The following is a 27,768-nucleotide window of genomic DNA, read 5'->3' on the forward strand; positions in this document are numbered from 1 at the left end:
TTATACACAATTAAAATAACGACATAGACTGCTTGCAAACTATAAATATCTGTAGACATTTTAAGGTCAGGATGTACACCACATATTACACGCACTACTGGTCAACCGGTTAACTGTATGTTTACCCCTCCCGATCATGTGATTGCGGTAGGTTACACGGGTAGTCTTGCTGTGGGTAAACAATCACTTCAACGACTTTGAAGGCGACCCTGCCATGACTCACTTTCTGGAAGAGTTCGAAAGCAATCTCGAGAAAGAAGTAAGTTGAACAACTCGCACAAGGATTAATCTCATGCAAAAATATATATTTTGTATATGCCACTTATTGCACTTTCCTCACATCTGTGTCGCATGTTTTTTTTCTTTTTCAGAAAATGTGCGGGCACCTCAGACTGTTAAACATTGCGTGTGCTGCTAAAGCCAAGCCGCGGCTGGTGACGCTGACCAAGCCGTCCAGGGACTCCCCGCTGGCCTTCAGCCTCCTCGGGGGGCAGGAGAAAGGTTTCCGCATCTTCATCGATGCCGTGGAGCCCGGGAGCAAGGCAGCAGAAGTCGGCCTTAAGCGTGGGGATCAGGTGAGATGACTTCCATTTCATCACATTGCTTCCGGTGTAAGAAGCTGTCTGCAGTTTGTTCAAATCTGTGTGACTTCCTTTTGAACTGCAGGGAGGTAAACCGTAAAGTCAGCTTCACATAGTTCTCTAGTTATAGTTTTTTTTTTTTTTGTCTGTAGGCTACAGCTGTGAGTAAAAAGCACTTCTGTCACACACACACACACACACCAGCACATGAATTGATCTTTTTTCTTTTGTTGGAAGTTCATTCTCGTCGTGAAATTGGTTTAACATTTTGCTCTAACTAGCATTAAAGTTTTCTTTTTTTTTTTTTTTTTTTAAAGTCTTAAATTGAACTTGCCATTAGCTGCGGGCACCCTGCGTTGGCTTTCTTCTCGGAACTTGACTTCTCAACCGTTTTCACACTCTGCAGCCCTGAGGGTTTTAAGCAAAGTCCCTTAATCCCTGAAACCATCTTGAGTGTCTGGATGCGAGTTAAGCCCTCCTGACTCCAAACATCCCCTGCAGCTGTTTCCCCATAAGGAAGTGGGGAAGCTGTCATACTTGGAGGCATTCACTCTCTCATACCCTCACACCTTCCAATTTCTTATCAGATTCAGTGGTTCACTCAGGATCTATCATATCGGAGCTTTAGTATTAGTCCTTTTTGTTTCGTCATCAGGCCATCAGCAGTAGAAAACTCCATGCAACGTCTCACTGATCGCTTCTGATCCCAAAACAGACATCAGGGCTTCACATCAGCAGAGGACGTCCTGTACTTACATTACAGTCAAAGATGACTTCCTCTTCCATTAAAGAGGAAGCGGCAAAGGCCAGTTAGCAGATTGCGTTAAAATGCAAATATCCGGCTCGGATACAGAGGTCGAGCTGTTAAGACAATTTGAATGTGACACGGACCACGTTCATTTGAAAACCATGTGTTGGACCAAATGTCTCCATGTGTAACATGCCAGATGATTGCACCTTTTGTTCGCTGGATTAAATGTGTAGTTCAGAGATCATTTACATTAGCTCAACACTTTTCTGCACAGATTCATTATGGCATGCAGTTTGACTTGATGTTTCATGCTCACCAGTGAAGCAATTTGACTCTTAATCCACATGCATAACTTAATATTTGTTTTTTTTTTTTTTTGAGACTAACAAGTCTTGTATTATGGACTGTTAAAGTGGTTAAAATGCCCCCTGATACATTTCTTCTTCTTCTGTCTTCTTCCTGCAGATCTTGGAGGTCAATGGGCAGAACTTTGAGAATGTCCAGCTCAACAAAGCCAACGAGATTCTGAAGAACAACACCCACCTGTCCATAACTGTGAAAACAAACCTTTTAGGTAAAGTTTCATCGTATCTATCAGACCAACCATGTCAGAATTATGTAAAATGGGATGGGTGGTGAGCTACAAAATATGCAAACCTTTGCTCTGTTCTTGTGAATTCATGGATGATTTAGATTAATTAATAAATAAATAAATAGAGAACTAGCTAGAAATCCCTCTTTGATTGAGTTGGTCACAACTGCTACATACATGTAACCGTGTCGCAAGTTCTAAGACAACCAAGCCAAGAGAGGCCCAGGTTCTAATAATAATAATTATATTCCCTTTTATCAAATATTCATGCCCTCCCTCCTTTTGTCCAGTGTTTAAAGAGCTGCTAACCAGGCCAGAACATGACCACGAGGTGGATGGCGAGGAGGAACATGACCGGAAGAACGGCGCGCCCCACCTCCCAAAGATCGGAGACATCAAGAAGGCCAGCCGCTACTCCATCCCCGACCTGGCAGTGGACGTGGAGCAGGTGATGGGCCTGGAGAAGGTCAGCAAGAAAGCCAAGAGCAACTCAGTGGGAGGACGCAACAAGCTGAAGAAGATCTTCGACAAGACACTCACCAGCATCCTGCCGCCTAAACCATACAAGTAATAAGACCTAATAACGTGTGGATATTCACTTTTATCAAGAGAATAACTCTTTAGCTTTTTTTTTTAAGGCTGCGCTAGATTGCTTTTCATGTTGACATTCTTAGATGGCTTTTGAGAGGTAAATGTTTTAGATTTCAAACTGTAGTACCCTACAATCATGTCTGATGGTGCCAGTAAGCTGCACACAGCTGGTTATTCACCAAACTACTGCAGGTCTGTGATTGTTTTATATGATGAGGATGCTAACAGCATGAGAGAGAGAAAAATGTGATGACAAATGAGCCAAGTGCAGTTTATATTTTCCTTGTAACAGGTTTGATTAATCTTGTGCTGTGTGCTGGGAGGAAGCAGTGATCCACACACCCTTGTCTGATTGAGACTGATTGGGTTGTTTGTTTCCTAAATTGTGAAAAGCTCAGAAGGTTGTTTTTTTTCCGGTTCTTTTGCGACTCTGATTTATGCAAAACGAACGTATATTGCGATCAATCAATCAATCAATCAATCAATCACCTGCTGAGCTGAATTAGACAGGTCTTGATGCATCTTGTCATATCAGTGTAGTTACGAGATTTAGATTTAAATGATTACTCTATTGATGAAAATACTGTGTGGAAAAAACCTGGATAAGTTTATGAGGACAGTGCATGTTTTTAACTTTATTACAACAGAGATTTGGAGGTACTGATGCCATTTCAGCCCACAGCTGATTATGAAAAAATCTAAATGTTCACTCTGATTTAGATCTGAAATAAATCTAGAACAGAAACTCTAGTTTTTGTGACTGTCCAGTCGTCCAATAGTAGGTGTAAAATGTTGCTCTATTTCTTGCAGGATATAGTTTATGGCCTGAGGCTTCCAAAGCTTCCATCTCCTGCAAAAACAAACGTCGCCCCCTGCCTTTTGTTGACAGAACTGCTGTCTCACCCCTCCCATGCTCTCCCTCTTGTTTCCATAGTGACGTTTGCGTGGGCCAATCGCAGGACGACAGCATCGTGGGGATGAAGCAGTCCAAACAGATCGCACCAGCGCTGCCCGTCAGCGGAAACCTCTCCTCGTCAAACCCGGACCTCCTGCAGTCCCACCACCGCATCCTCGACTTCAACAACCAGCCTGGTGTGTATTCAGCAGCTATAATAATTCATATTTCTATTTTTTTTTTTTACATCATCATTAACATCTTTAACCCCCAATTTGCACCAGCAAGAGTTAAAATATTCTTACCCCATTAATGGACTTTTTCACTTACTTTTAGAAATTCAAGATTTAATTTTATGGAGGAAGTCATGTGATAGAATGATATTTCTTTTAAGGAGCTAATATAGATACAATTTTAAATCATATTATATGTTTTTAATATCATGATACTGGTATAGATTGTGATATTGTACATTTTCTTGAAATTTATTAATGATATCAGTTGACAAAAAAATGACCTCAGGGTCTGTTTAGTAGCTGTTTTTGTAGCTTTCAACCATAACACACTGACTTCATCAACTGGTGGAGTTTGCCCCCGTCATGGAACTGTAGCTCTTAACATTTTAATTAAAAATGTTAGCGTTTGAGTTATATTGTTTGTCAATTGCCGTTTACAAGGTCAAACATAATTTAATTGAGACACTGTTTGAAGATGAAATAACCAGATGTAATTGCCTGTTTGGGCTGAGAATCAAACACCACACAGATAGAGGTATCTTATCATATTGATGCAACAATTCTCTAAATCCTTATTGCTCTGAATACGTCCTGCTCACTGGCCACAATGGGCTTACACAACCAGAGATATTGAAGGGATAGCTACTTCAACAGTATGACTAAATGAATTAGCCAGTGGTAGAAATCTGGTCTTTGTCTCCATTAACTCCTGTCCATCACATGTTGTTTGTGTTTTTCCAGTCCCGGTCATACCGAGTGAGTATCCTCTCGTTCATGTGATGCTGCTTCTCTCGGCACACAGACGCGTCTTTGTCAGTGCTGTCAGCCTCCATGTCGGACTGACGGACATTAACCAGCCGCTCTACTTAAAAAAACTCAGTTAATCTGCATTCATGCTTGTGAGCGCTTATTAAGTGAAGCTAACCTTAACCTTTCTGATGGCACATGGGGTATTGATTCATATTTATTTTTTAATGGATGCTTATAAGATTGGTTGGGTTGTGTTTCTGATCAAACTAATGAATGATGGGAAATTAACTTTTAGGGTGACAACAGAAAAGATGCTGGGAAGATGGTTCTTTCAAAATCTTGGGAAACAAACTGCAGACAAATCTTGGGGTGTTGCTTAAAAAGTGCACAATGAAATCAATGTTTCTAAGTAAACACATTTGCTCATTAAGTGTTCTGTTCATCCCCAGATATGTCGGACCAGGTATTACGAGTCTTCAAGGCCGACCAGCAGTCTCGGTACATCATGATCGGGAAGGACACAACGGCTAAGGAGGTGGTGGCCCAGGCTATCAGGGAGTTTGCCCTGACTGCAGCACCGGAGGCTTATTCTCTGTGCGAGGTGTCCGTCACACCGGAGGGCGTCATCAAGCAGAGGCGGTTACCGGACCAGCTGTCTAAACTGGCCGACAGGATCCAGCTGAGTGGCAGGTAATTAGGTCTTGAATTGGATGTGCTGAGTGGCACTCAGGATTATTGTTTTCCATCCTTAATTATTCTTATTCCTTAAAATGATGATTTTTTGTAACATAATTGTGCTGCCAATTTTGCCAGGTCTCTTAAACAACTGATTTCTTTTTAACTAAAGAGACAAAACTGGTTAAATAAAGTTATAATAAAAATACATTAGGACTGCAAGTAACAATTATTTACTTTATCTATCGACCTCAATTGATCATTTAGTGTAGAAAATGTGAGACAAGCCAATCACATTTTTGCAAAAACACAAGGTGAGGGTTTTAAATGATGAGTGTTTTGTCTGGGTAACACAAAAAAACAACTTTTATCCAATTAACAATGACATCAAATAGAGAAAACGAGTAAATCCTCACCTAAGAAAAGAATAAACCAGCATAATTTGTGCTTCATTTACGTGAAATAAACACATCTGCTTTTTCTCCAGATACTACCTAAAGAGCAACATGGAGACGGAGACGTTGTGTTCCGATGACGACGCCCAGGACCTCCTGAGAGAGGGCCAGATCTCTTTGTTACAGCTCAGCACGGTGGAGGTCGCCACTCAGCTCTCCATGCGGGCCTTTGAACTGTTCTGCGCCATCGAGCCCACCGAGTACATCGACGACCTGTTCAAGCTGCGCTCCAAGACGGGCTCGGCCAGCCTGAAGCGCTTCGAGGAGGCCATCAACCACGAGACCTTCTGGGTGGCCACGGAGGTGACGCGGGAGCCCAACCAGATCAAACGCATGAAGAACGTCAAGCACTTCATCAAGATCGCCCTGCACTGCCGCGAGTGCAAGAACTTCAACTCCATGTTCGCCATCATCAGGTGAGACGGGGGAATAATGAATATATGTGGAGCAGATTGTGCCATCATGTAAGAAAGCATACATTGGGACTTTATTCATGCTCCCATGTTTAATATGTCCCCCCCACTCCCTCCCACAGTGGTCTGAACCTGGCTCCAGTCTCCAGACTGAGGGGAACATGGGAGAAGCTACCCAGCAAGTACGAGAAGCTGTTCGGGGACCTGCAGGACCTCTTCGACCCCTCCAGAAACATGGCCAAGTACAGGAATGTCCTCAACAATCAGAACCTCCAGCCACCGATCATCCCCCTGTTCCCCGTCATCAAGAAGGACCTCACCTTCCTACACGAAGGTAGATGATTATACAAAAACACACCACCTCTAGTATGGCAGTATTTTGTATATGATAAAAGATAAATGTCCTATTTTAAAATAAAACAATTGGTGGTGGAGGTACACATGCCATTTCTTCTACTGAGTATAAATTATAACTATATAGTTAGCCGCCAGACTTTGAAACAGAAAGATAATACTGTCACTTTATGCCCGTTTATGTGGGAATATTTTACCCAGAACTCATTGGGGTGGACACTGCATAATGCATAATAAAATGAGATACTGCACTCATTTGCATTTGGACATAAGTGAAAACCCTTTGGGGGAAAAAAGTATCTAAAAACTAAATAAGCTTTTTCAGCCTACCTGTCCATTTCAACTAATAGTATAGGTTTAATACATTTATGTACTAATATGCACATTTATGTACTTAATATACCTGATTTAAAGGTAACTAAACTTCACCAGTTTATGTAAATTGCACTATTTAAAGGGATGAAATGGCAGTTACTGCTGCTACGCTGAGATAGCCTAGATATCTTTTTAGAAAGACTAGTAAGTACTAATACAATTAGTACTTAAAGATTAAAGAGATTAAAGTATTTAAATAAGCAAATACAGTACAATAAGATTTCAGTGCATGGAAATATATATTTAAATAACAGGAAACAAGCAGGATAAAGGAGGTAAATGTAGATCGAGCCATCACCAGCAAGCTTTAGCATTAATATAGTCGTCTTGCATTGACTTCATATGGCATTTGTAGTAGCTGCAAACTCAACATGCGGCTTCCTTGGAAAATACACATTTCTTTGCCATAATTATGTTTATGTGGCATAACACACGTAGATGTAAAATGATGGTCCTCACTTTGTTTGAACAGCATTCCTAGTTGTGGCTTTGCAGGGTAGTACCAGGTGTTTATTCCTGCAGTTGGTTTCCTCAGCTGTGTAATTTATCTTCATTTCTTCCCTCCCTTATTTCTCAGGCAACGACTCTAAAGTGGACGGCCTGGTGAACTTTGAGAAGCTGAGGATGATTGCCAAAGAAATTCGCCACGTTGGTCGCATGGCCTCCGTCAACATGGACCCGGCCCTCATGTTCCGGACCCGGTAAGACCCCCCCCTCTCTCTCTCTCTCTCTCTCTCTCTCTCTCAGCCGGAATTCAGATTTTAAAAAACCCCGCTCCTCCGCCCTCTCTGTCGGAGCAGTCAGCCGGGGTTAGCCGGTTCACGTAGATTCAGTGAAGGTTTCCGCATCACGCTTTGTCTTTTCAAGCAGCTGCTCCCTCTGGCAAACGTTTCCTTCTGGCAACTGTTTCCCTACACACATTGTTGGCATAAGATGTGCACAGCGCTCCTGTGAAAGTGTGTCTTTGTCTAATGATGTCACTCTTTAGTGGTGTAACCATGTGATTTCCTCTCTGACTCTCACGTGGGTGAAATTTTTGCTTCTCTTTTGGTGATCTTGGTGGTCTTTCCTGTCCTAAGCTTTTGTCTCTTTCTCTCTCTACTCATCCACCCCTTTGCCCTCCATGCTTCTCTGTTCATGGCATCCACCCTCTAGGAAGAAGAAGTGGAGGAGTTTAGGGTAAGTTCGGTGACCCTACAACCCTTTTTTTCCCCCTCCCTGCACCATGGCCCTTTTTTTTCCTGCCAATTTGCGTGCTTCTTTTCTTCTTTTCTGAAACCTTGTTTCCATTAACCAGTTTGAGTTGAATCCCACTCCTCCCACTAACCCTGCCTGACCCTAACCAAAGGGCTTTGGAATGAAACAAAGGTCACTTATGCTAACATTTGGTCACACTGGACTATCTTATGTTCTGTAAACTTCTGTAAACACAAAAGCTGTTGTGCTTTCAACATGAATTAGACGAAAACTTAACATATATCCTAAACATACAAAAAACTATTATACCTGTTGGATTACAGCCTTTCATTAGTAAACGTGACCTTGTTTGACATGTTTTACCTAACAATGTGCATGCAGCTTCAGTTTAACCGGTCTTTTGAGGTTTTATCTGTATTTCTAACCTCTCAACAGCCAGAGAATGTGTATATACATTTTTTTTTTTTTTTCTCATGGTTTACATTCTTGTGGTCAAATGGGAGATCATTGTGCATAAAGCATTTACTGGGACATTCAGTGGAGAACATATAGAAGCACATGGCATTCACTAAAGTAGTGAGACATTCTCTATCTCATAATTATGACTCGGGCGTGTTGTAATTATGAGAAAGCCATCTTTCAATTACCAGATCTGTGTCTCGTAATTACGAGAAGTTTCTTGTAATTATGAGATCTTAATCTCGGGAATACGAGGTGCTTAGGAAGTTATAAATACAACATACCAAAGTAGTAGTTACACATTATTTTCTTTTTTCTTTGAACAAAACGAGTATCCATACATACATAAAATAAATTGTATATTTTGATCACTATATATATTTGGTCACTGTCTCTCGGAATCTAAATTTCAAACCATCCATACTAGAAACACCTTTCGGAACATGACTTCTCAATGACTAACACTGTTTTGTGAGCTGTTTCACTGAGACCACTACTACTACTACGAGCTCTGACTCAGGCCACAGAAATGTAAACTATGACCGAGCTGCACTGTTAGAACACCCCCCCTTTTTTTCTACTCGCCTGTTGTTTGACTACAGCCATCATCCATCACCCACCCCCACCCCCCCCACCCCCCCCCTGCTGCCTGGAATGACTGGAATGTTTTGGAGTTGAGAGAAATTCCTAGAGCTGCTCTCTGCATGTCCAAGTTTCAACACCAGGCTCCCTGTGTAGCCCGGTAGTTTCACCTGTACATTTAAATACTTTAAATAAAGGCTCACGCACACACCGAAGCTATATGTTAATAAGTTCTTCCTCTATTCTTTCTACGTGTTCGTCTTCGTCTTCGTCTGCCCTCCTCTCTGTGTTCATGCGTCATGTGGTGGTGCCTGTGTACGCGACTAGGTCCCTAAGCCAGGGAAGCGCCAACGCGGCGGTGCTGGACGTCACACAGACCGGCGGGCACAAGAAGAGGGTGCGACGCAGCTCCTTCCTGAACGCCAAAAAGCTTTACGAGGACGCCCAGATGGCCCGGAAGGTCAAGCAGTACCTGTCCAACCTCAGCCTGGAAACCAACGAGGAGAGCCTGCAGACGCTCTCCATGCAGTGCGAGCCCTCCATCAGCACATGTGAGTTCATACATACTGGATGTAGGCATTCTTGGGAAATGAATTAAACGCCCTTGATTATGTCTAACTGCGTATTTCACTTATGACACATGCGTGTGTCCAGGATTCACAGCACACACAGACTGGGCGGGACCACTGGAGTAACAAGACACTCCTGTCTTGCTTCCAGATTCTTTGACAGTGAATAAAAATGCTCATGCTAACGTTTGCTCTCTCGTTCTCCCCCCACTACTCAGTGCCCAAGAATGCCGGTGGGAAACGACCAGACACCTCCCCGGTCGTGTCCAGAGCGGCCAGCCAACAGAGGGGCCAGCTGGCCAAAGGAAACCAGGCCCTCCAGGTCCCCGCTGTGGCCCTCTACCCATCCCGGAAGAAAGTGCCAGTCAAGGATCTGCCACCTTTTGGTAAGATTAAGATGACTGAGAAATAATTAAGATTTTATTCAAATCTATACCTACAACCCTTTAATTTAAATGTTGTATATTATCAGTTTCATTGGATTTGAAATGTTTTATTTCAGAAAACTATTTGTATTGAAGAATTTGTATGAATGTTTCCAGTAAAGCATCTCCAACAATCCTTATCAGCAACTGAACTGCAGAGTTTACCAGAGTTACTGCTCTACTTATGTGTTATTGAGAGGGACGACCCTAAATCTTCTAAATGAGTGGCTCCAATTGTCCCTATAATAAGATATGCAATATTATCTACACAAACATAATTTGTATGTAGGTGTTGTTCTGGATTGAGTTGAAATAGGCCTTTTTATAAAGCTCCTCTTCACCTGTCCTTCTACGTCGCCACCATTACTCTGTTTTCTCTTCCTCATCCTGTTATTTGCAGACAATAGCAGTTTTAAGCTTCTTTAATGACAGTGCTGCCACCTAGAGGCTGTCTGGAAACAAGCAAATGCAAAGCAAAAAAACAAAACAAAAAAAAAAACCCAGACAATGCAGTTTAGCATCCCAGCCCCCTCCAGGCGAGATGGCAGTGTTCCTCATGCTAATTCTGCTCATCTTCTTGTAAATGTCCACAGGCACCAGCTCCCCTCAGTCGCTGAAGAAGATCCTGTCTCTGTCGGAGGAGGGGAACGAAAGGCACCGCAGGCAGCCAGAGGACACCGTGTCCAACGCCTCCTCCCAGCTCTCCTCCCCTCCCACCTCCCCACAGAGCTCACCCAAGAAGGGTAAGCCAATAATCCTCCCTCCCTCCCTCCCTCCCACACCATCTTCAGGCTCCTTCCTTTCTGTCACAGTGTGACACAAATGCCACCTGGTGGCTGCCAGCGTGCATTGCATTATGTTTCATAAGCTGGTGGGTACAAGTAGTTTTCCTCCAAAATAGGACCTTATTTCCACTTTATCACAAACCTAAAGGTCACCTAATTCCCAACGGCATTTCTGAGAAACCCCTTGATTGACTAGATGTCATGTGTACAGAATGAACAGCATAACAGAGATACAACACATTCAATGTATATGACATAAATGATTCATATAATAAGACTACTTATAATAACAGCAGCAATTATTACAGTAGAATTATAGTTATGAAAATAGGGATAGGGATATGTCACCGACTAGTGGCTCATGTTTGTTCTACATCTTTATAGTTAAAGACCTCCAGGCTAATCAACTCTATAGCTGAGCTACAGCAAATGCCACAGTGACATTCTCCTATAACTAGAAAATATGGACGTATGTGTCAGCAATCTTCACCAGAGATTTCTCTATATTTTACCAGACGTTGTTGTGAAGCTTCAACTCCCTTCGCGCTCATTATCCAAACGTTTCCACACTCTTCAGCGCTGTACTTAAACCCCCGAAACGTGGAAGCAAACTGCTGTTTCAGTAAGAATCTAAAGCTCTGGTCCCTAAAGAGCTGGTTGGCTTACTTGGAAATGGCACTCTACAATTACCCCTGCAGTCTGTGTGTGATGCCTCGTTAAAGACACTGACTGAGATAAGATATGGGAAACACAGATGATTTATGAAGAGGGTTTTAAAAAATTTGACCAACGATAAGTTGTTTTGATGATTTGTGTTGGACCCGGTCGGCATGTTAAGAGCTTTAATCATCCTTTTCTTTTTAGGGTCAAGCTTTTAAACCACAGACCTTGAAGGATTTGAATTGAATCTCTCCGGTTTACTTTTTGCGACAAAAGCAAAACAAAAACTGAAACTGAGGTTTGAACATTTTTAACAATGCCTCTCCTCTGTAGTTTAACGTTTTGCTTCCTGTCTCTCCTCCAGGTTACAACAGGATGGGAGACGCCTACTCGGACTCCGGTCACAGTGAGATCTCCTCCCGGTCCAGCCTCGTCAGTAACTCCTCCTTCGACATGGCCCAGGACGAGAGGAGGCTCCGTCACTCTGGAGGAGTCGGGGAAACGCACATCGGGGGCCAGCGGCTGGAACGGAGGGCCACCACCGACCCCGACCAGTACAGCCTCGGGTAGGAAACGGAGCAGTTTAATCTGGAGAGGAGCTCTGTTATTTATGTGACTTTAAAACTTAATTAAGTAATAAAATAAGTCATTTTCCGTTCTTTTTTTATCATCATAGGTCGTATTCATCGATGCAGGACTGTCGGGGCATTTACACCGGCTGCCCCACAGTGCTCTCCTCGCCCAGTTCAGAGGAGCTGACTCAGGATCAGGGCGATCGTGTTTCCCTCGATGCTGCAGACAGCGGCCGCGGCTCCTGGACTTCCTGCTCCTCCGGTTCCCACGACAACATCCAGACCATGCAGCAGGGGCGCAGCTGGGAGACTCTGGCTTTTGGCGGAGGTGGAGGTGGAGGGCGGTGGCGTCGGGGGGCTCCCTCCCAGCGGACAGGAGGCCTTACTAGGGGGCCACGCTGCATTGTGGGCCGCCCAGGCCAGGGGGAGCTGGGCGTCGGCCAGCTCCTCCTCATCCTCAGCGGCGTACTGGGGAGAGGACTCTGAGGGAGACACCGGCACCATCAAGAGGAGGGGAGGGAAGGACGTCAACGCCGACCCGGAGACAAGTAGCATCACATCCACCGGGTCAGAGGAGGCCAAGCAGCTGGGCCGACCCTCCCCGTCACCCATCACCACCGGCGGTAAAGGCATCCTTAGTGAGTGACCGCACCAACAGTCCTGTTGCTTTAATTGATGATTGATGAATAAGAATAACTTATTTAGTTATAGTTGTTAAGGCAAAATGTTTTTATCAAGAATAGATAGAAAACCTGCAGGATAAAATTGTAGAAGTGTAAAAACAACATGAAAAAACCCCTCAACACTTCATTGTTACACTTTATTAGTGTTTAGATCAAACAAACAAGATATAACATTTCATTAGTGAGCTTTAGAGCTGTTGGTTGGCAGATTTAATTATAGTTTGAGAGAGCTAGTCTAGCTTTTTCCCTGTTTCCAGTCTTTATGCTAAAATAAGCTAACTGGCTTTTGACTCCAGCTTCATATTGATCTTCTAATTTGGACTCATTGCAAATTTTTCCCAAAATGTTGAACTACTCCTTTTTAAAAATGCAACTATTCCTGCATGAGGGAAATGATTGTCAATAATTAGTTAAGATATTGTGGATTTTTATGCAAAAGAGCAAAAAATTAAAAAATTGACCTGACCATGTAATCGCAGCATTTTTGCCAGGCGACCTTTGTTGCATTTAAACCCTCTTCTCTCACTCTAATGTTTTTTAGACTATCACTTTCAAAAGAAGGAAAAACTAACTTTTAGAAATGTCAAAGAACTCCCAGTGAATAAATGGTATTCTGAACATTCCTTCCTTTTGTGTCCCTTCAGCGCGGAAAGAAAGCCGTTATCGCGAGCCTCCCCGACTCCCCGGCTACACCGCCCTGACCATCTCCGACCTCGCCGAGGGGCAGCACCCGGCCCCGTCTGTCCCCACGTCCACGGCCACCCACACGGGCCGCCGGCCGCCAGACTACACCACGGCTCTGCAGCGCTCGCGCATGGTCACCCAGTCGCCCGACTCCCACCAGGCCCAGCAGGGGGCCAAGCAGCGGGCGGGCGGCCTCCACCGCACGCGCTCGCCGGCCGAGGAGCATGAGGCGGAGGAGGAAGAGGAGGGTGAGTCCTTGTCTTCCAAACTAATCGCTCTGAGGAAGCCAAAGCCAGTGGCACAGCGTACACCCGAGACTCCCAGACCATGAGAGTGTGTGTACGGGGGTTAACAGGCAGGGCCCCTCTCCCCAAGGCAGGTAAAAACTAATTTATCAGGTCCCGCCCCACCCCCCACCCCCACACCCCCTCTCCACTCCAATGAAACCTGCATGTGAACAGGAACACACACTGTGGTCTGAGACTGATCATTCCTTCACACAGCTGTTCCCACAGCACCAATAGGCTCGGTCCCACTTCAAATTACAATTCAATGTTCCCTAATCCAAAAAGTGAAACACAGACATTTTGTATTTATGATCTGGGAATTGTTCATTTGGAGCGGGACCCTCACCTTTAACCCACGACATGTCATCATGCATGAGTCATACTGGTGGGACCAGAAACTCACCACCATGCATTCTGCTCCTCTCTCTCTCTCTCTCTCTCTCTCTCTCTCTCTCTCTCACACTGTGCCGAGTAGCATCCATCAGCAGACTCGGTGCTGTTAGAGCCTCTCTCACCCATGCAATCAAACTCAATGCCTGAAAACATGCACCTCCATCCTCATGCACCAGCACGCACCCACAGCTCGCCTACAGTGACTCTGGATGAATTCTGTGTGTTTGTAGCAGCACTTTTTTATACATGCAGTGTTTTTAAAAGGTTTTTGAAAACTCTAATCAAGTCTGAAATTAGAATCAGTGTTAGAATAATGTGTTATATATATTTTTCTTTGAGCAGCATTAAGCTTCCAAATGAATAAACACTTCTGAAAACGGGCCAGAGTTAACAGCCCAAGTGGCTTTTTTTTTTACATCTGCTATATTGAAAATAGCAAATACAATTTGCATGATTGCAAGCATGCAAAGATATAAAACATTTTCTTACTTTTTTCAAAGCAGAGCCAGATTTTTTAAAATAGTTTTCTTCAGAACATGCAGTTATGGTTTCTGTTCATTTCAGTAAAAATGTAAATAAAATCAAAAGATACTTGAAATTAGCTTGAGAAAATTGTGTCGCACATTGTTGGACAAAGGTTAGGGCAAGGGTTATGGTCTGTCTCATCTGCTGGAGGCGAGACGGATACTTTCTCTTAACATAAACGGCAAAAGTATTTGTTTCTTAAAAAGCAAAAGAAGGTGAAAGACAAAGAGGAAAGAGAGAAACTGAAACTTTTCCAGCTTCTGATATCCATACATAGAGAAACAGGGACAACATGGGGTTGTACAGTAATTAAACTGAGAAAATGAACGGCCACAAAACAACTGTCACCCACTGTAAATGGGCCGCTATCGTAAAGAATACATTTGGGAAACACAAAAAACATCTGCATTCAATTCAGAAATGTATTGCAAATTTGGCTGCTAAGGAATGACTGCAGTTAAAGGGCCAGTGTGTAGCATTTAGGGGGATCAATTGACATGAATGGAATATCATTATCGGGTTTAACACCGTAGTTCACACCTAGAACTTCAGTTGGCTGCAAATTACAACCTTACACCTAGATACCACACTGGCCCTTTAAAATGGACACCAGGACTGTGACAAAGGGGTTCCACATTCAGTGGACATCAAGGGTAATATATATATATAAATATATGATGATGGTGCATCTTTATATGAAACAAAGGGGAAGTTCAAAACAGCCTCTGCTCACAACTGAGTAACCATGAGTCCATGACATACCAAGAAACAAAAAAGACAAAATGTCCTTTGTTGCTGTCAAGTTTCAAGTTGCTGCAGATTCTTTTTTGTTTCCATATCATGACATGAATCAACCTTGAAAAATGACGGCATGCTCGAGGACAACCTTTGTCAGTAAAGTAAACACGAGTCATGGTTTTCATTCTCTCTCAACACTGATGCTCTGCTCCTTTTTTAGTTTTCAACTTCCTCTGAATGAAACACTGTCCACGACGTTCTCAATGTAGTTTCTAGAAGTTTGCACGTCCACATTCATCGTAACCTTTGACCGTCTCGTCTTTCCACAGAGGATGAACAGGTGTCGGCGGTCTGAGGGGCGGCGCTGGACGTCCTTTTGCAGTAACTTGAGGTGTCCCCCCCGTCCCCGTCCCCTGGTTTTTTGGGGGAGTGTGCAGGATTAGAGACACTGACCGACAGAGCGACCGATGGACTCATCATCAGTTACGTACGTGCCTGCCTCCTCCACTCGGCTCTCCCTCCTGATTGGTGGATCCCTCTGCTCGTCTCCCTCCCCTGCCTTAAAGCATCATTGGGGGTTGAATGACCCTGCATGCAAAAAAAAAATAAAAAATACTGTGAAGAAGAGATGGAGAGAAGGTAAAAGACGATGGTGACAAGATGCCTGGCACTCTGGGGGGGGAAACAAAGACTACAGAAACCTAACTGGTGCCGTGAGAGGGGGGTGGACCTGGCCACATACACACAGAACCACATAGATGTTGCTGTTAGAGACGGGAGCGCCCCCCCACCCACCCACCCACCAACTGACTTAAACCCCCCCAAACATCTGTTGACACAACAGCATCGCGACGTGCTGATCATCATCTGCACTTTCTCATTTTCTACTTTCTGGAAGAAAAAAAACTAAAACGGAACAAATCAGAACAGACGTTCGTTTGAAGACAGAGAGAAATAACGGTTGACTTGACTCTTTAATGTTCAACTTCCCACTAGATTTCATTTCTTTATCATTATTATTATTATTATTATTATTATTATTATATATTGTTTGGGTTATTTCCTCTGACTGATTGCACTCTGTGGGCCGAAAGAGAGAAAACAAAGTCAGCCCAATTTCTCCGCCCTGGACTGAAGCAACACATCTGTCGTTGACTGTTTCGAACTCTGAATCCAGTATTATCTCATGTTTTTCACATGTGAGAGATTTTCAAGTGTTGGTTCCAATCAAAGGGAGGAGGAGGAGGAGGAGGAGGAGGAAGAGGAGGAGAGCCCAGTAGGGAGAACCAACATGCACAGTGTACTGACATACCTACATGCACACACACACGCACACACACAGAGTACATTTTATGTACCAGAACATAAACAAAAACACAATTCATTTCTAAATAAATAAAAAAAAATAGCACTTTCAGCACAATCTTAGATGTTCCCAGACATTTGGCCTGGATAGCAGGGTATGAGTGAACCGTATCTTTCTGTCGTCCCACCTCGGAGCTCGTCTGGTTATATCAAAGTCTTTTTCTTCATGCTGTTGCTTGCTGTTACATCGGGACTGTAATGGTTTGTTACCGGCCTGTAGGTGATATCAAAAAGCACAGAGGTGATTGGCCACCCACTGAAACCTGTTTGGACTCCCATCATGTGTTGGTCCCCGCGGTGCATCAGAGGAACACGAGGTAACTGAAGCTCAGCTGCAGCTGCAGTTTGGGGAAAATTGAATCCTGAAGTTTTCTCCCAGAAGTTGCCTCGTTTCCTTTTTATTCCGGCGTGAAGGGATCACAGACAAACATCAGCATATTTCAAAAGCTGCCAATGTGTAAATTCTTAACTATCTACCTTTTTACAAATAATCTTGTACAGAGTCTTATAATAACACATGAATTCCCCTTCAAGATAAAAAAAAAGTATCCACAAATTCAGATTTGGCTTCTTTTTTTTTTTTTTTTTTGCCACATTTTGTGAATGTCCAAAGCGCCTTACGATGCCATGAATGCATCCATTTCTTTGCATTGTTGTCCCCATCACCAATCACCTTGTTCCAAGAGCAAGTCTTGAAAAAAACAATAGTGGAGTGAAATGCCTTATTCAAGATTACATCCCCCAAGACCATGTTTTTTTATATATATATTAAGACTCAGTACAAGATGAAGCCAAGCTTTTTTCTTTCTTTTTCCCCTGCGTGGCTTCAAGGCGTCATCGTCACGCTTGTTGTGACCATCAGTTGTGAAAAGTAACTTTTTTTTTGTTTTGTTTTCTTCTATCACTTGAGTCGCACTGATCACATTGATCAGTCTTGGAAACTACAGACTGAGAAAGAGAAGGACTGAGTGCAGAGTTTTCCACTGTGGTCTGTGACTATACACTAATGATTTCCTGTTTTTTGTTTTCTTTCTTTTTTGTTCTCGTAAAAATTTTTGTAATGGCTGCAGATAGATTGTTGATAATTTGTTTGTAATACAGTGGTGCATCATTCACTTTCATTCAACTCTGAAGATAATGTGCATATTAGCGGGGCCGAGTCCTATTTCGATAAAACAAAAAGTTGCACAAAAATGTACAAGCGTAAAGATAAGTGTAGTAGGTAGAACTGCTACTCTGTTTGGTGTGTGATGTCAGTGAGAAATGTACATTTAGCTGGTGATGACCTTCTTTTCTTCATTCTTTCTTGTACTACTTTGACCTGTATGTCTTTTAAAAAGACAATTGGTGGAGTATGTATCAGTTGTTTTTGTATTTTTAATACAATAATTGTAAATATTGGTTATATTTTTGTTCAAATGTACTATGTTTATGCCTCAACATCCAGTTTATATGAAGCTGGGAATCAATAAATACTGCATAAAGAATCAACACATAGGTTTAAATGCACTTATTCATTTCTTCTACATTTCGATGTCTTTCTTTTCCAATTTTTTTTAATTTTTTTTTTCCCCCCTTCAGAGGATTTTTCCCCAGATACCGTCTAGTGTTTGCACAAGTCATGGAAGCAACTTGAAAAGTGTAACTCTCATACTTTTCTATCTGACCGCAGTGTGTCAGAATTAATAAAAAAGAGATATTGAAGTCTCCCCTTGCTTTTATTTACTTGTTTTGTATTGTCTTGTTATAGAACTTTGAAAATAGTGCCGCCAAGTCCCAACACTCATTTATTTTCCGGTTTAAATTAATAATAATTCAATATATCCAAACCACTATGCACTACATACCCATAATAAGAAAAATGATGACCTCGGTTGTCATTGGTGTTTGGGGGAAACATGCTGTTACTGTTATTTCTCCTGAGAAACCTTTAATTTGTGCCTATTTTCTTTACTGAAATTTCTAACTTTAATTTATGTTTTGTTATGACTTGAAGGAAGATTTATGTCCTATAAATAAGACATAATGGAGAAAAATATCCCAATTAATACCATTAGTTAAGAAAATAATATTTCAAAATGACGAGAGTCCCCCATGGCAACAAAAGAAAGCAGATTGCGATAATAAAATGATTAAGTATCTTCATGATTTTGCTAAAACAATATTGTACTTTTACATTTACCTACCGTTTTATCTACAGTACATAGAATAGTACAGTTTGGAACTTCAAAACACTTCTGCTTTTACACCACAAGAGTGCGCTGCTTTACTGCAAATAATAACCATCAGTTTTTTAAATTACTTAAGTGACTTCATAGTTTTTAAAATACTGTCATTATTAAAAACACATTTTGTTAATTGGTCTGTAATTGCTCTTCCCATACTCAAAAATGATCATATATTTTCATTCAAAAATAGGGAGGGAACTCATTATGAAGCCACTCTCTCAGAAAAAACAGCATCTTAATCCAAACTTTTTCATTAGTTGTTGCCTTAACGCCTTTTTTTCTTGTTTTTCAGTGTGGGAGCAGATAGGTTAATGTATCCGCTCGTACAGTTTGACATTCTGTAGCTTTGTCATAGTCATAAACATCATATCAGGTCTCTCATTCCTCATGAATAATGCAAGCTAGACAGTCCTGGTCGCCTCTATCACAGAGCCGAAGGCCCCAATTTGTCACACTTTCTCCCCCCAACAAATGATACACACTGACACATGAGAAATCGGGAGCTGCCCTCACACACAAACAAACTTCCAGCCTGGTAAATAAAAGGTAAGAAGCTCAGTCTCACTGTTCTTTGCTCTATTTCTTCATCTATTCTCAGTCTCTCACTTCACACGGAGAGAGAAGCACGGAAATGTTGGAAATATCTGCCAAAATTCAGTATCTTTGTAAATGTGTCCGTGCCAAAAAATGACAAAACAGCCACAGGGATGCTGCTGTTGCCCCTAGCATTTTATTAATTTCATTAGTTTGTATATCTTTAAAGGGGAAGAAGAAAAAACCTCCGAAGTAAAGTTGAGTGGCTCATGGGACTTTTAACATTGGCAAGATTCATTTAATTTGGTTTGCATTGTGTGACACAGACCCTGTAGAAGAAAATTCATGTCGCTTAAGTGTGTCTTTTGTCTCTTCCACGAAGAAAAGGAGACAAAATGTTCTGACTTTAAAAGTTGTTGTGATCTCAGGACACTTTAAGGACGGTATTTGTTAAACATACTTTTATGCAACAGCCAACTACTCACTTATTTAGGATTCCTTATAATCATTCAGAAACTTGGGGCTGTATTTTCATGGGCTGTGTGGCTTTGATTTCTCATTATTCACAAGGTGTCAACACTGCAAGCAAAGAAAAGTGACATTAAAACAGATTTATATGTTACAATTCCCCCTCAAAACAAATGTAAAGTACAGCCTTAACGCTGACAAATCACGTTTTCAATGAGATAAAGCATCTGAAGGAAAAAAAAAGAAAAATCTCACTGCAGTCGCCTGTGTTAGAAAGATAACTGTGACTGACACGGGGATGGATGTGGAACAGACACAACAACAACAACAAAAACTACCCAAAACACAGCCGCCCTGTGAAATTAGAGAGGAAACGCCGCTGTAATCTGTGTCCGACAGTAAAAACCACCCCCTGATTACAGTTAGGGGCCATGCGTTTTACGACTCACTTGGCTCCGTTAACTGCGCTGCGCCGTCAGAGGCACCAGGGGGCACTCTTCGCTATGAAATGTCGCCAGATGGACCTGTCCACTCTTTCCCTGGGCAATGGGTCTTATCAATGGGTAGCAGGCAGCCAATGGTCCTCTGTAGATAGCCGGCCGGTTTATGTGTGTGAAGCCCGGGCCCCGGCGTTGTCGACCGTGTTCAATCGGGCCAGCCGTGGGTCATATTATGGGACTGTCTGGATTCCTTTCATGGTAAATTGGATGAAGGCAGCGGCACTAGAGCTGAGAGGAGTGGAGATGTCACAGCGTTCACCGTCCTCTGTGTGTGGACTCCACGGGGCCGCAGAGGGCCGAGCAGACAATTCAGTTATGAGAAGAAGAAAAAAAAGCTGTTCGATCCTCAGTCCAGGTGCCTTTTTCCTGAACAAAAACGCTGTAAAATCCAGTGGAGGTTGGGAATTTAGAGCAGATTTTTTTGGGGGGGGGATTGTGAAAGATGTTCCACATTCAACGATGTTCATTAAGGGATTGATGCTGTTTTACTACCAAACACTCTTTTAGACAGCGTGTAATATAATGTCAGCATGGGGTACTTTAATTACTGCAGGTGCCTACACGGGGTTTATTACATTTTATGATTGTCTAACATATTTTATATCTTATTGGAAACAGTCTCTATTACACTGCTATCTTTGAAATATGTGTGCTGTCAGTATGAGGTGATACCATGAAACATTTCCCCCAATTGGGTACAAGCTAACCACTTCATAGAGATTCTTTCCTCCATCCTTTTTGGCTTTTCAGGACTGGCACTGGAAAAACCTAACATTTTGATATATCATGACACTTTAAAAGAATCAATACTACAAACCAGCCACACCGACAGAGTTTTTTTTTTTTTTTTTTTTAGATAAGCGTCTCCAAAGTATTTGGGATCTGTTATTATTTGTGAAAGAGGAAACGATTTCTTCAGTTCTGCTCTCAGTGCTGCTGTTCCCTCCACTCTAGCCGCCGCTCCGGCTCTCGACTCCAAACCGTGGAGGTAGATTATCAGATAGCGAGGGTCCGCCTCTGACGGAGCACCTGCAAATGTGCAGAGATAAGAAGAAGGAGCCTTCCTATAATAAAAAAAAGGGAACAAAACCAGCCGTGCAGCGACATCTCTCACAGGACTCTCGGTGTTTCTGCGACGTCCCGTCTCTCTTTGGATGTGTTGTATATCTGCACATCCTTCAGCAGAGGCCCTCCCACAGCTCCCAGCGTCTCTCACAATGCTGCACTAGTCCCATAAATGAATCGGTGCCTTCCTGCTCCCTGTTGCCTCCGAGAAGTGACTTTCTCAAACCTGCCGTCTCATGCAGTAATGACTCTCACATCATTCATTGTGCTCGCAGAAGGAATCTCAGAGCGGGGAAACATCCTCTCAGAATTCCTTTTGAGAGAAAGCAGCGACAAGCATTCAGTGTTCATATATACAGTATATAGCACCGTTTTAAGAAAAGTATTTTTCAAGTGACAGTTAGACATCTTTTTGATTACACTTATTCACTTTCTTGCAAGGCACGAGACAAGACAAAAATATCACTCCCATATCTGTACAGTACACATGCAGCTACCGCCAAGAGGAGGTTAGCTTAGCTTAGCATTGAGAAATATTAAAAAAAGCTAGCCTGGCTCAGTCAAGAAATATTCCTGTACAAAACTCAGTGTAAAACCACAACTTGATGTTTTTTTTACACTACGGTTTTAGCACAGCTAGCAACCTGTTAGCTTAGCTTGGCACTTAGATTGGAGATGGGAGTAAACAGCTAGCTAGCTCTGTCCGAAGGTGTATTGCGTTTGTTAAATCCATACAAAATAACAAATTGTAAAAATGACAGGGTGTTGTGTCGCACCATTTCTAGGCTGAGCCCGGCTAGCTGATTTCCTGTTTCCAGTTTTTGTGCTAAGCTAAGCTAACCTGCTGTTGCCTGGAACTATTGCATTGAGTGGTATCATTCGTCATCTAACCTTTTCCAAAAAGCTACAAAAAGTGTGTTTGGTAACACCTGAACTATTGTTCTAATGACTATTGTTCCACATCACTTTGTCATAGATCCGTAACATTACATTACATTACATTACATTACAGTCATTTAGCAGACGCTTTTATCCAAAGCGACTTACAGGAAGTGTATTCAACATAGGTATTCAAGAGAACTACTAGTCACCAGAAGTCATAAGTGCATCTCCTTTCTTAAACAAGCATCTTAAAGCATAAACCAGAGCAAAAGTATAGTGCAGAGGCAAATTACTACGAGAACAATAATTGCAACAGACTAATACGAATATAATAAGTGCTACAAACTACTACGAATAGGATAAGTGCAGTAAACAAATACGAATTCAATAAGTGCAGCGAACTGATACGAATACAGTAAGTGCAACAACTAATACGAATGCAATAAATGCTACGAGGAAGACTCAGGGTCTCAAAACATCTCAAAACAAAAGCTTTACATTCAGTTAAAAAACTGAAATGCTTGAAACAAACGTTCACATTTCTTTTTGTAATTGAAAATGTGTAGGAAGCATGTAACTCAATAAGTGACTCATTCCCTTGTGTGTTTTACACGCTGTGTTCTGATCCTTTTCATCGACCCTGAAGGATCCCATTGGATCGCTATCCAAGCTGTAAATATAGCTGAGAGCCATGCTTTAAGACGCTTTGAATTCAGATGGTTCCTTTAAGGGAACAACCACCCATGGATTCACTTACAAACCTGACTTACAATAAGCTAGTTGGCATGCAGAGGGGAAGAGGCTGGTCCTCCTTCGAAATGACCTGCAATGGAGTGTGTTAGCTTGTGATTTAAAAAGTTCCCAACCTACTGAAGGGTGTTATTTAAAAATTCTGAACTTGTTTTAATGAGTTTTATAAAGTAATAAGCCGTGATTTACTACTGACTTATGTGAATGTTCAAAATGTTCTTTAAGCATTGTTTAAAATAAATAAATATCACAATGGATCCCATGGATCATTGTTGAAAATGTCAAAAAGTAAAAACTGTTACTGTCATAATATCTGATATCTCCATGGGTGTCATTAAAGTTCCATTAATCTACTCCGAGAAATGTGACTGCAGTGTAAGCAAAGATGTCTAATTTATTACTAACTTCAGTGATAATCCACAGTGACATTTACACCAGCCACCCATTTTAAAGGAAGGATGTGGAAAGTTTTGTGAACTTTTGTCCGCTTTTTTATGGAATTAAAATAGCTGTTCACTAAAAGTTCCACTTTTGTTTGAATGTCAGATTGGAAGAAATAATGTTATTCAGAGTCCAAGTCTTTTGATTTGTTTTGAATCTGATAATTATATGGCGCCTGTCATTGGCAGAACAACTATTGTCAAGGAAGGTGGTGGAACGAGCAATCAATCATAAATCATCATAAATTATCATATATCTATTAAGTTAATGAGCCCTGATTCAGCACAGACGATGAACCACTAGAAACTAAACTAATTTGTGGTATCAGTGATTGCTTTTAATTTTTTTCATTTTACCATTTTTACAGAAATTGCGAACATTTTTAGTTTAACAGTTTGATTAACAGTTAATAAGAATTAGCATTATATTAGCCTTGGACAGCCATGGATAGCATGGTTAGCAGCAAACTGATCCACTAATATAATACTGCTAAATGGTCCAGCAGGGAATGTTGGGCAATAAAAGATAAACGATGCTTCCCAATATTTGCTTTGTCACAAGTCTAACAAAAATGGTGGATTGTTGCAATGTCAGCAGAACTGTGCCAGCAGCGGTTGCTATAGCAACAGAATGTCTTGCTATGTTCCATTACACCTTCCAAAAATTGGCTGTTCAAATTATTGCTTGTAATATATTACTGTCACATTTACCTTTTCGGCATTAAAGTCCCCGCAGAGTTTGAAACTTAATCCTTTTGTAAATGCAAAATTTTAAAAATGTAAGTCATTACAGTCGATATCAGTCAGTTGTTCTCTGTGTTCCTGATTGGTGTCAGAATCCCTGATCGATGCCACAACATATGAAATCCAGTGTTCATTGTTCCTCTCCCAGGCTGAGATACTGTATTATTCAGCTGCTGTGACAGTCATCAAAACAACAAGCTGACATTCACCTCACTTCTGAACCGCTAATTGGCTATTAGGCCAAACTGGGTTTGAAGGGCCACAGACAGGTCAGCTCACCTCAACACTGTGTTGGCGGTCTGGCAAGTGTCCCACATAAGAGAGGGGGTGTCGATCATACTCTTAGAATTGAACAGAAATTGTATATAATAATCGATAGATAACATTTGAACTATTGCTCCGATGACTAATGGATAATCAATTAGTTATTTAAGTTGTTTGTCAAGCAACAACTCAAATGTGATGATTTGCAGCTTTTTCTATGACTTATGCCATTGCAAACAGAACATCTTTGGGTTTTGGATTATTCAAGCATTATTGTTCAATTGTTATTAATACATTCTAAGTGAATTGTTGCATTTATGACAATATAAAATGTGTGGTTGCTGTCAAATCACATAAAAAACAGGTTATCACTCGGCGCTTCATAGGAAAGGGTAACAAATAAACAAACACAGATCAAAACAAGAGAAAGACGACGATGAAGGTACAGTGCAATAGTTTTTTTTTGTTTTTTTTCCATGGTCGATTCACTGAGAGCACAGATCTAAAATGCATTACCGGATGCACACGATCACATAGTTTCAGGATGAACAAAAGGTAAACTCACAGGTCAGAACATCAGAGGACTCTTTCATGTCTGCCAGTGCTTAGAAAGAGAGTTGGGTCCACATAGAGGGATATTACTGAGGCCTCGCTGTCACTGCTTCCTAATACAACCGTCTGTATTAATCCGAGGCTTTTCTTTTTCTTCTGCACAACATAAAGCGGGCATTCGTTCTGCTACTATTTCTGTTTCTCTCTGCGGACACCAAAAACCACTGCAGCCAGGTTTAATTACAGGCTTATTATCTGAGCGGTCCTTTGAGGGGGGGGGAGTAGTGGGCCGGGGACAAACGGATGTACCAGCTAATGAGTAAAATTATGAATGACATCACATAAAATATATTTAGTTTATAAATAAAACACGTACGACCCAGTTTTGAAGGAAGTCCCCTAATACTTTGATGATGCTGTTGTCTTCACCTGTGATTCCACTGCTTCATTCATATGACTGTGTATGCTATAAAAAGCATGCACTGCACATCAAATACAGCAGATCATCTTTGAGCCAATGACTGGAAGTCCAGGTTAAGCTTGATTCCTGCATAGCGGATTTAATCTGCGATGCCATTTAAAAGGCTTTGCATAATCAATATTCAACATGTAATTATGCATGAGTGATGTGGAGCTAAAACTGCCTCCAAACCAAATTCTCATTATGCACCAATTTTATACTTCATAAGCGTCTGGTACAGATGGTCAATAATTCATCAATAACAGCGAGCGATGACAGAGCACATCTGAATTTCATACACTTATAAAACTTACATAATGCACATAAATCTAAAAAAAAGTGTCGACTCATTAAACTATATACGCTGTAAAGTTTGCCTAAAAGGTCAGGGGGCTGCAGCTGGCTTGTTATGCACAGCGAGTAGGACGTTTTTTGGTTTCTTTTGGAGCAATATACCTGTAGAGCAGCATGTCTAGTCTGCTGAATATCTTATGCTGGCCCCTGGCAGTTTAAACAGTCAATACAACCTGTGCATCACTATGTGCATAATTCTACAATAATCATATTTTTGTTCCTGCATTCCTGTTGAGACACATTTCTACAAAACCCTGCTTCATTCGACAGACCTGGAAGCTTATGGACATGTGGACGGGTAATTAAGAACACCACTCGACACCTCTTTCTATAATATGACTGACATTCTCAATCCTCTCCTTGCAGCGGGCCCTATATGTGCCAGCAGCCTCTGCTGTGAGCGGCGGTGTGTGTGTGCTTGGGAGGCAGCACCGCAGCGGGGGAGGCGGGGAGGATAAACAAACTGGTGTAAAAAAGCTCTGGACAGCCTGGAGGCAGCAGCAGAGGGGAGGCTGAGGACTAGAGTGAACTCCATCTTAAGAAACATCTCCCACCCCCTCTGTGGTGGGCTGAGCGCTACAGACCAGATCTCAAGCCTCTGCTTCAGCATCACAAGGTGCAACGCTTGAGTGCTGTAACTGTTCTTGTTGCGTAATAACAGCAAAGTCATGTGTTGTTGTTCAAGAGCTCCCATTAAGCCTAAATATATAAGCAAGGAGCTAAATCAAAGCCACATTTTTTTGGGAACTACGCTAACTCGTTTTCTTGCAGAGAGTAAGCTGATAATTAATATTAAGCTACAGGCAGCAGCTGGTTAGTCTGAACACAGGGGGAAACAGCCAGCCTGGCACTACCTGGAGGTTTTAAAATCTGCCCACCAGCTCCACTAAAGTTCACTTACCAACAAATAAATATGTACAAACATATGTAAAAAGTGTAGAAACAGGGATTTGGTGAGATAGTACACTGACTCTGACACTGACACTGATTTTGAAAATGTAACTTATCATTATTATCATCATCATTGTTATCAAATATTTATTCATATACTTATTATTTGCTTAGTCCTTCCGCTCTCTCTTGTTAATCAATTACAGACATAAACAAACTTATACATATACACACACGTGTTTTTATATCCATTTCTTCTGTATTGTTTCGTCTATTTTCCGTTCTTGTCTATTCCTGTGCACAGTATGTCACCTTCTCCGTTTGCACCAATATAAAAAGGAAAAGGGTGTACTGGATCTTTTCATGAAGTAAACTAGCAATGCCACTGTCTTGAAATACTCGGCTTAAAGTCATGCATTCAAAAGTTGAACTAAACTAAACTAAACTAAACTAAAAAACATAAAAATATACTATATATATTACATAATTGAATAGCAATACAGTTGCAGTCATCTATCAGCGCTTTATTGTTGCAGCTGGTCGATAATAAATCGTCATCATTTATTTGTTGATAATATTTTGTACTACTGATTTGAATTTGCAAAGTAACTAAGGTTATGAATTCATGATAATGGAGTATACAGTTCAATATATGCCTCTGAATGTTGGTGAAGTAGACGTATAAAGTAGCAGAAAACAGGACATATTTAAGTACAGTAACCTCAACATTGTACTTTAGTACTGTGCTTCAGTAAATGTACATAGATAGCCTCCTCTCCCTCTAAAGGCTCTGTTTCTATTCTCTGTAGCATAAGGCCCCTCTTGGCTGCAGCCATGTTCATCATTAGCCTAATTAACTGCACCTGCAGCCTGTTAGCACCTGACCACCGCCCACTTCATGCCTTTGTGGATTGGAGCATGGTTAAGCCTGTACTGCTAGCTAAGTTAGCTAATTCATCCTACTTTAACAAGTGGAGCAAATATCTACAGTAAAAAGTGCCATTTACAGTAAAACTGTTTTATTTAAACTGTCATTCCTGCAGT

The 27,768-nt window shown here is 41.7% G+C and overlaps 1 protein-coding gene across 1 annotated transcript in view; it reads left to right on the forward strand.

Annotated features, from left to right (window-relative positions):
* The window catches only part of rapgef2b (Rap guanine nucleotide exchange factor 2b), a 104,795-nt gene extending 88,858 nt beyond the window's left edge, over positions 1-15,937 (forward strand). Inside the window, 18 exon segments of the mRNA XM_054597637.1 lie at positions 152-259; positions 372-575; positions 1,798-1,906; positions 2,215-2,491; positions 3,450-3,607; positions 4,846-5,086; positions 5,559-5,942; positions 6,062-6,273; positions 7,246-7,369; positions 7,824-7,847; positions 9,234-9,457; positions 9,694-9,861; positions 10,494-10,643; positions 11,710-11,911; positions 12,022-12,283; positions 12,285-12,555; positions 13,245-13,532; positions 15,557-15,937. Coding sequence (XP_054453612.1) covers positions 152-259; positions 372-575; positions 1,798-1,906; positions 2,215-2,491; positions 3,450-3,607; positions 4,846-5,086; positions 5,559-5,942; positions 6,062-6,273; positions 7,246-7,369; positions 7,824-7,847; positions 9,234-9,457; positions 9,694-9,861; positions 10,494-10,643; positions 11,710-11,911; positions 12,022-12,283; positions 12,285-12,555; positions 13,245-13,532; positions 15,557-15,582 — 3,432 coding nt within the window. The 3' untranslated portion in view covers positions 15,583-15,937.
* Positions 15,938-27,768: the final 11,831 nt, after the last annotated feature.

The sequence above is a fragment of the Anoplopoma fimbria genome, chromosome 4 (genome assembly GCF_027596085.1).
Source record: "Anoplopoma fimbria isolate UVic2021 breed Golden Eagle Sablefish chromosome 4, Afim_UVic_2022, whole genome shotgun sequence".
In the NCBI taxonomy this organism is placed as follows: Eukaryota; Metazoa; Chordata; class Actinopteri; order Perciformes; family Anoplopomatidae; genus Anoplopoma; species Anoplopoma fimbria.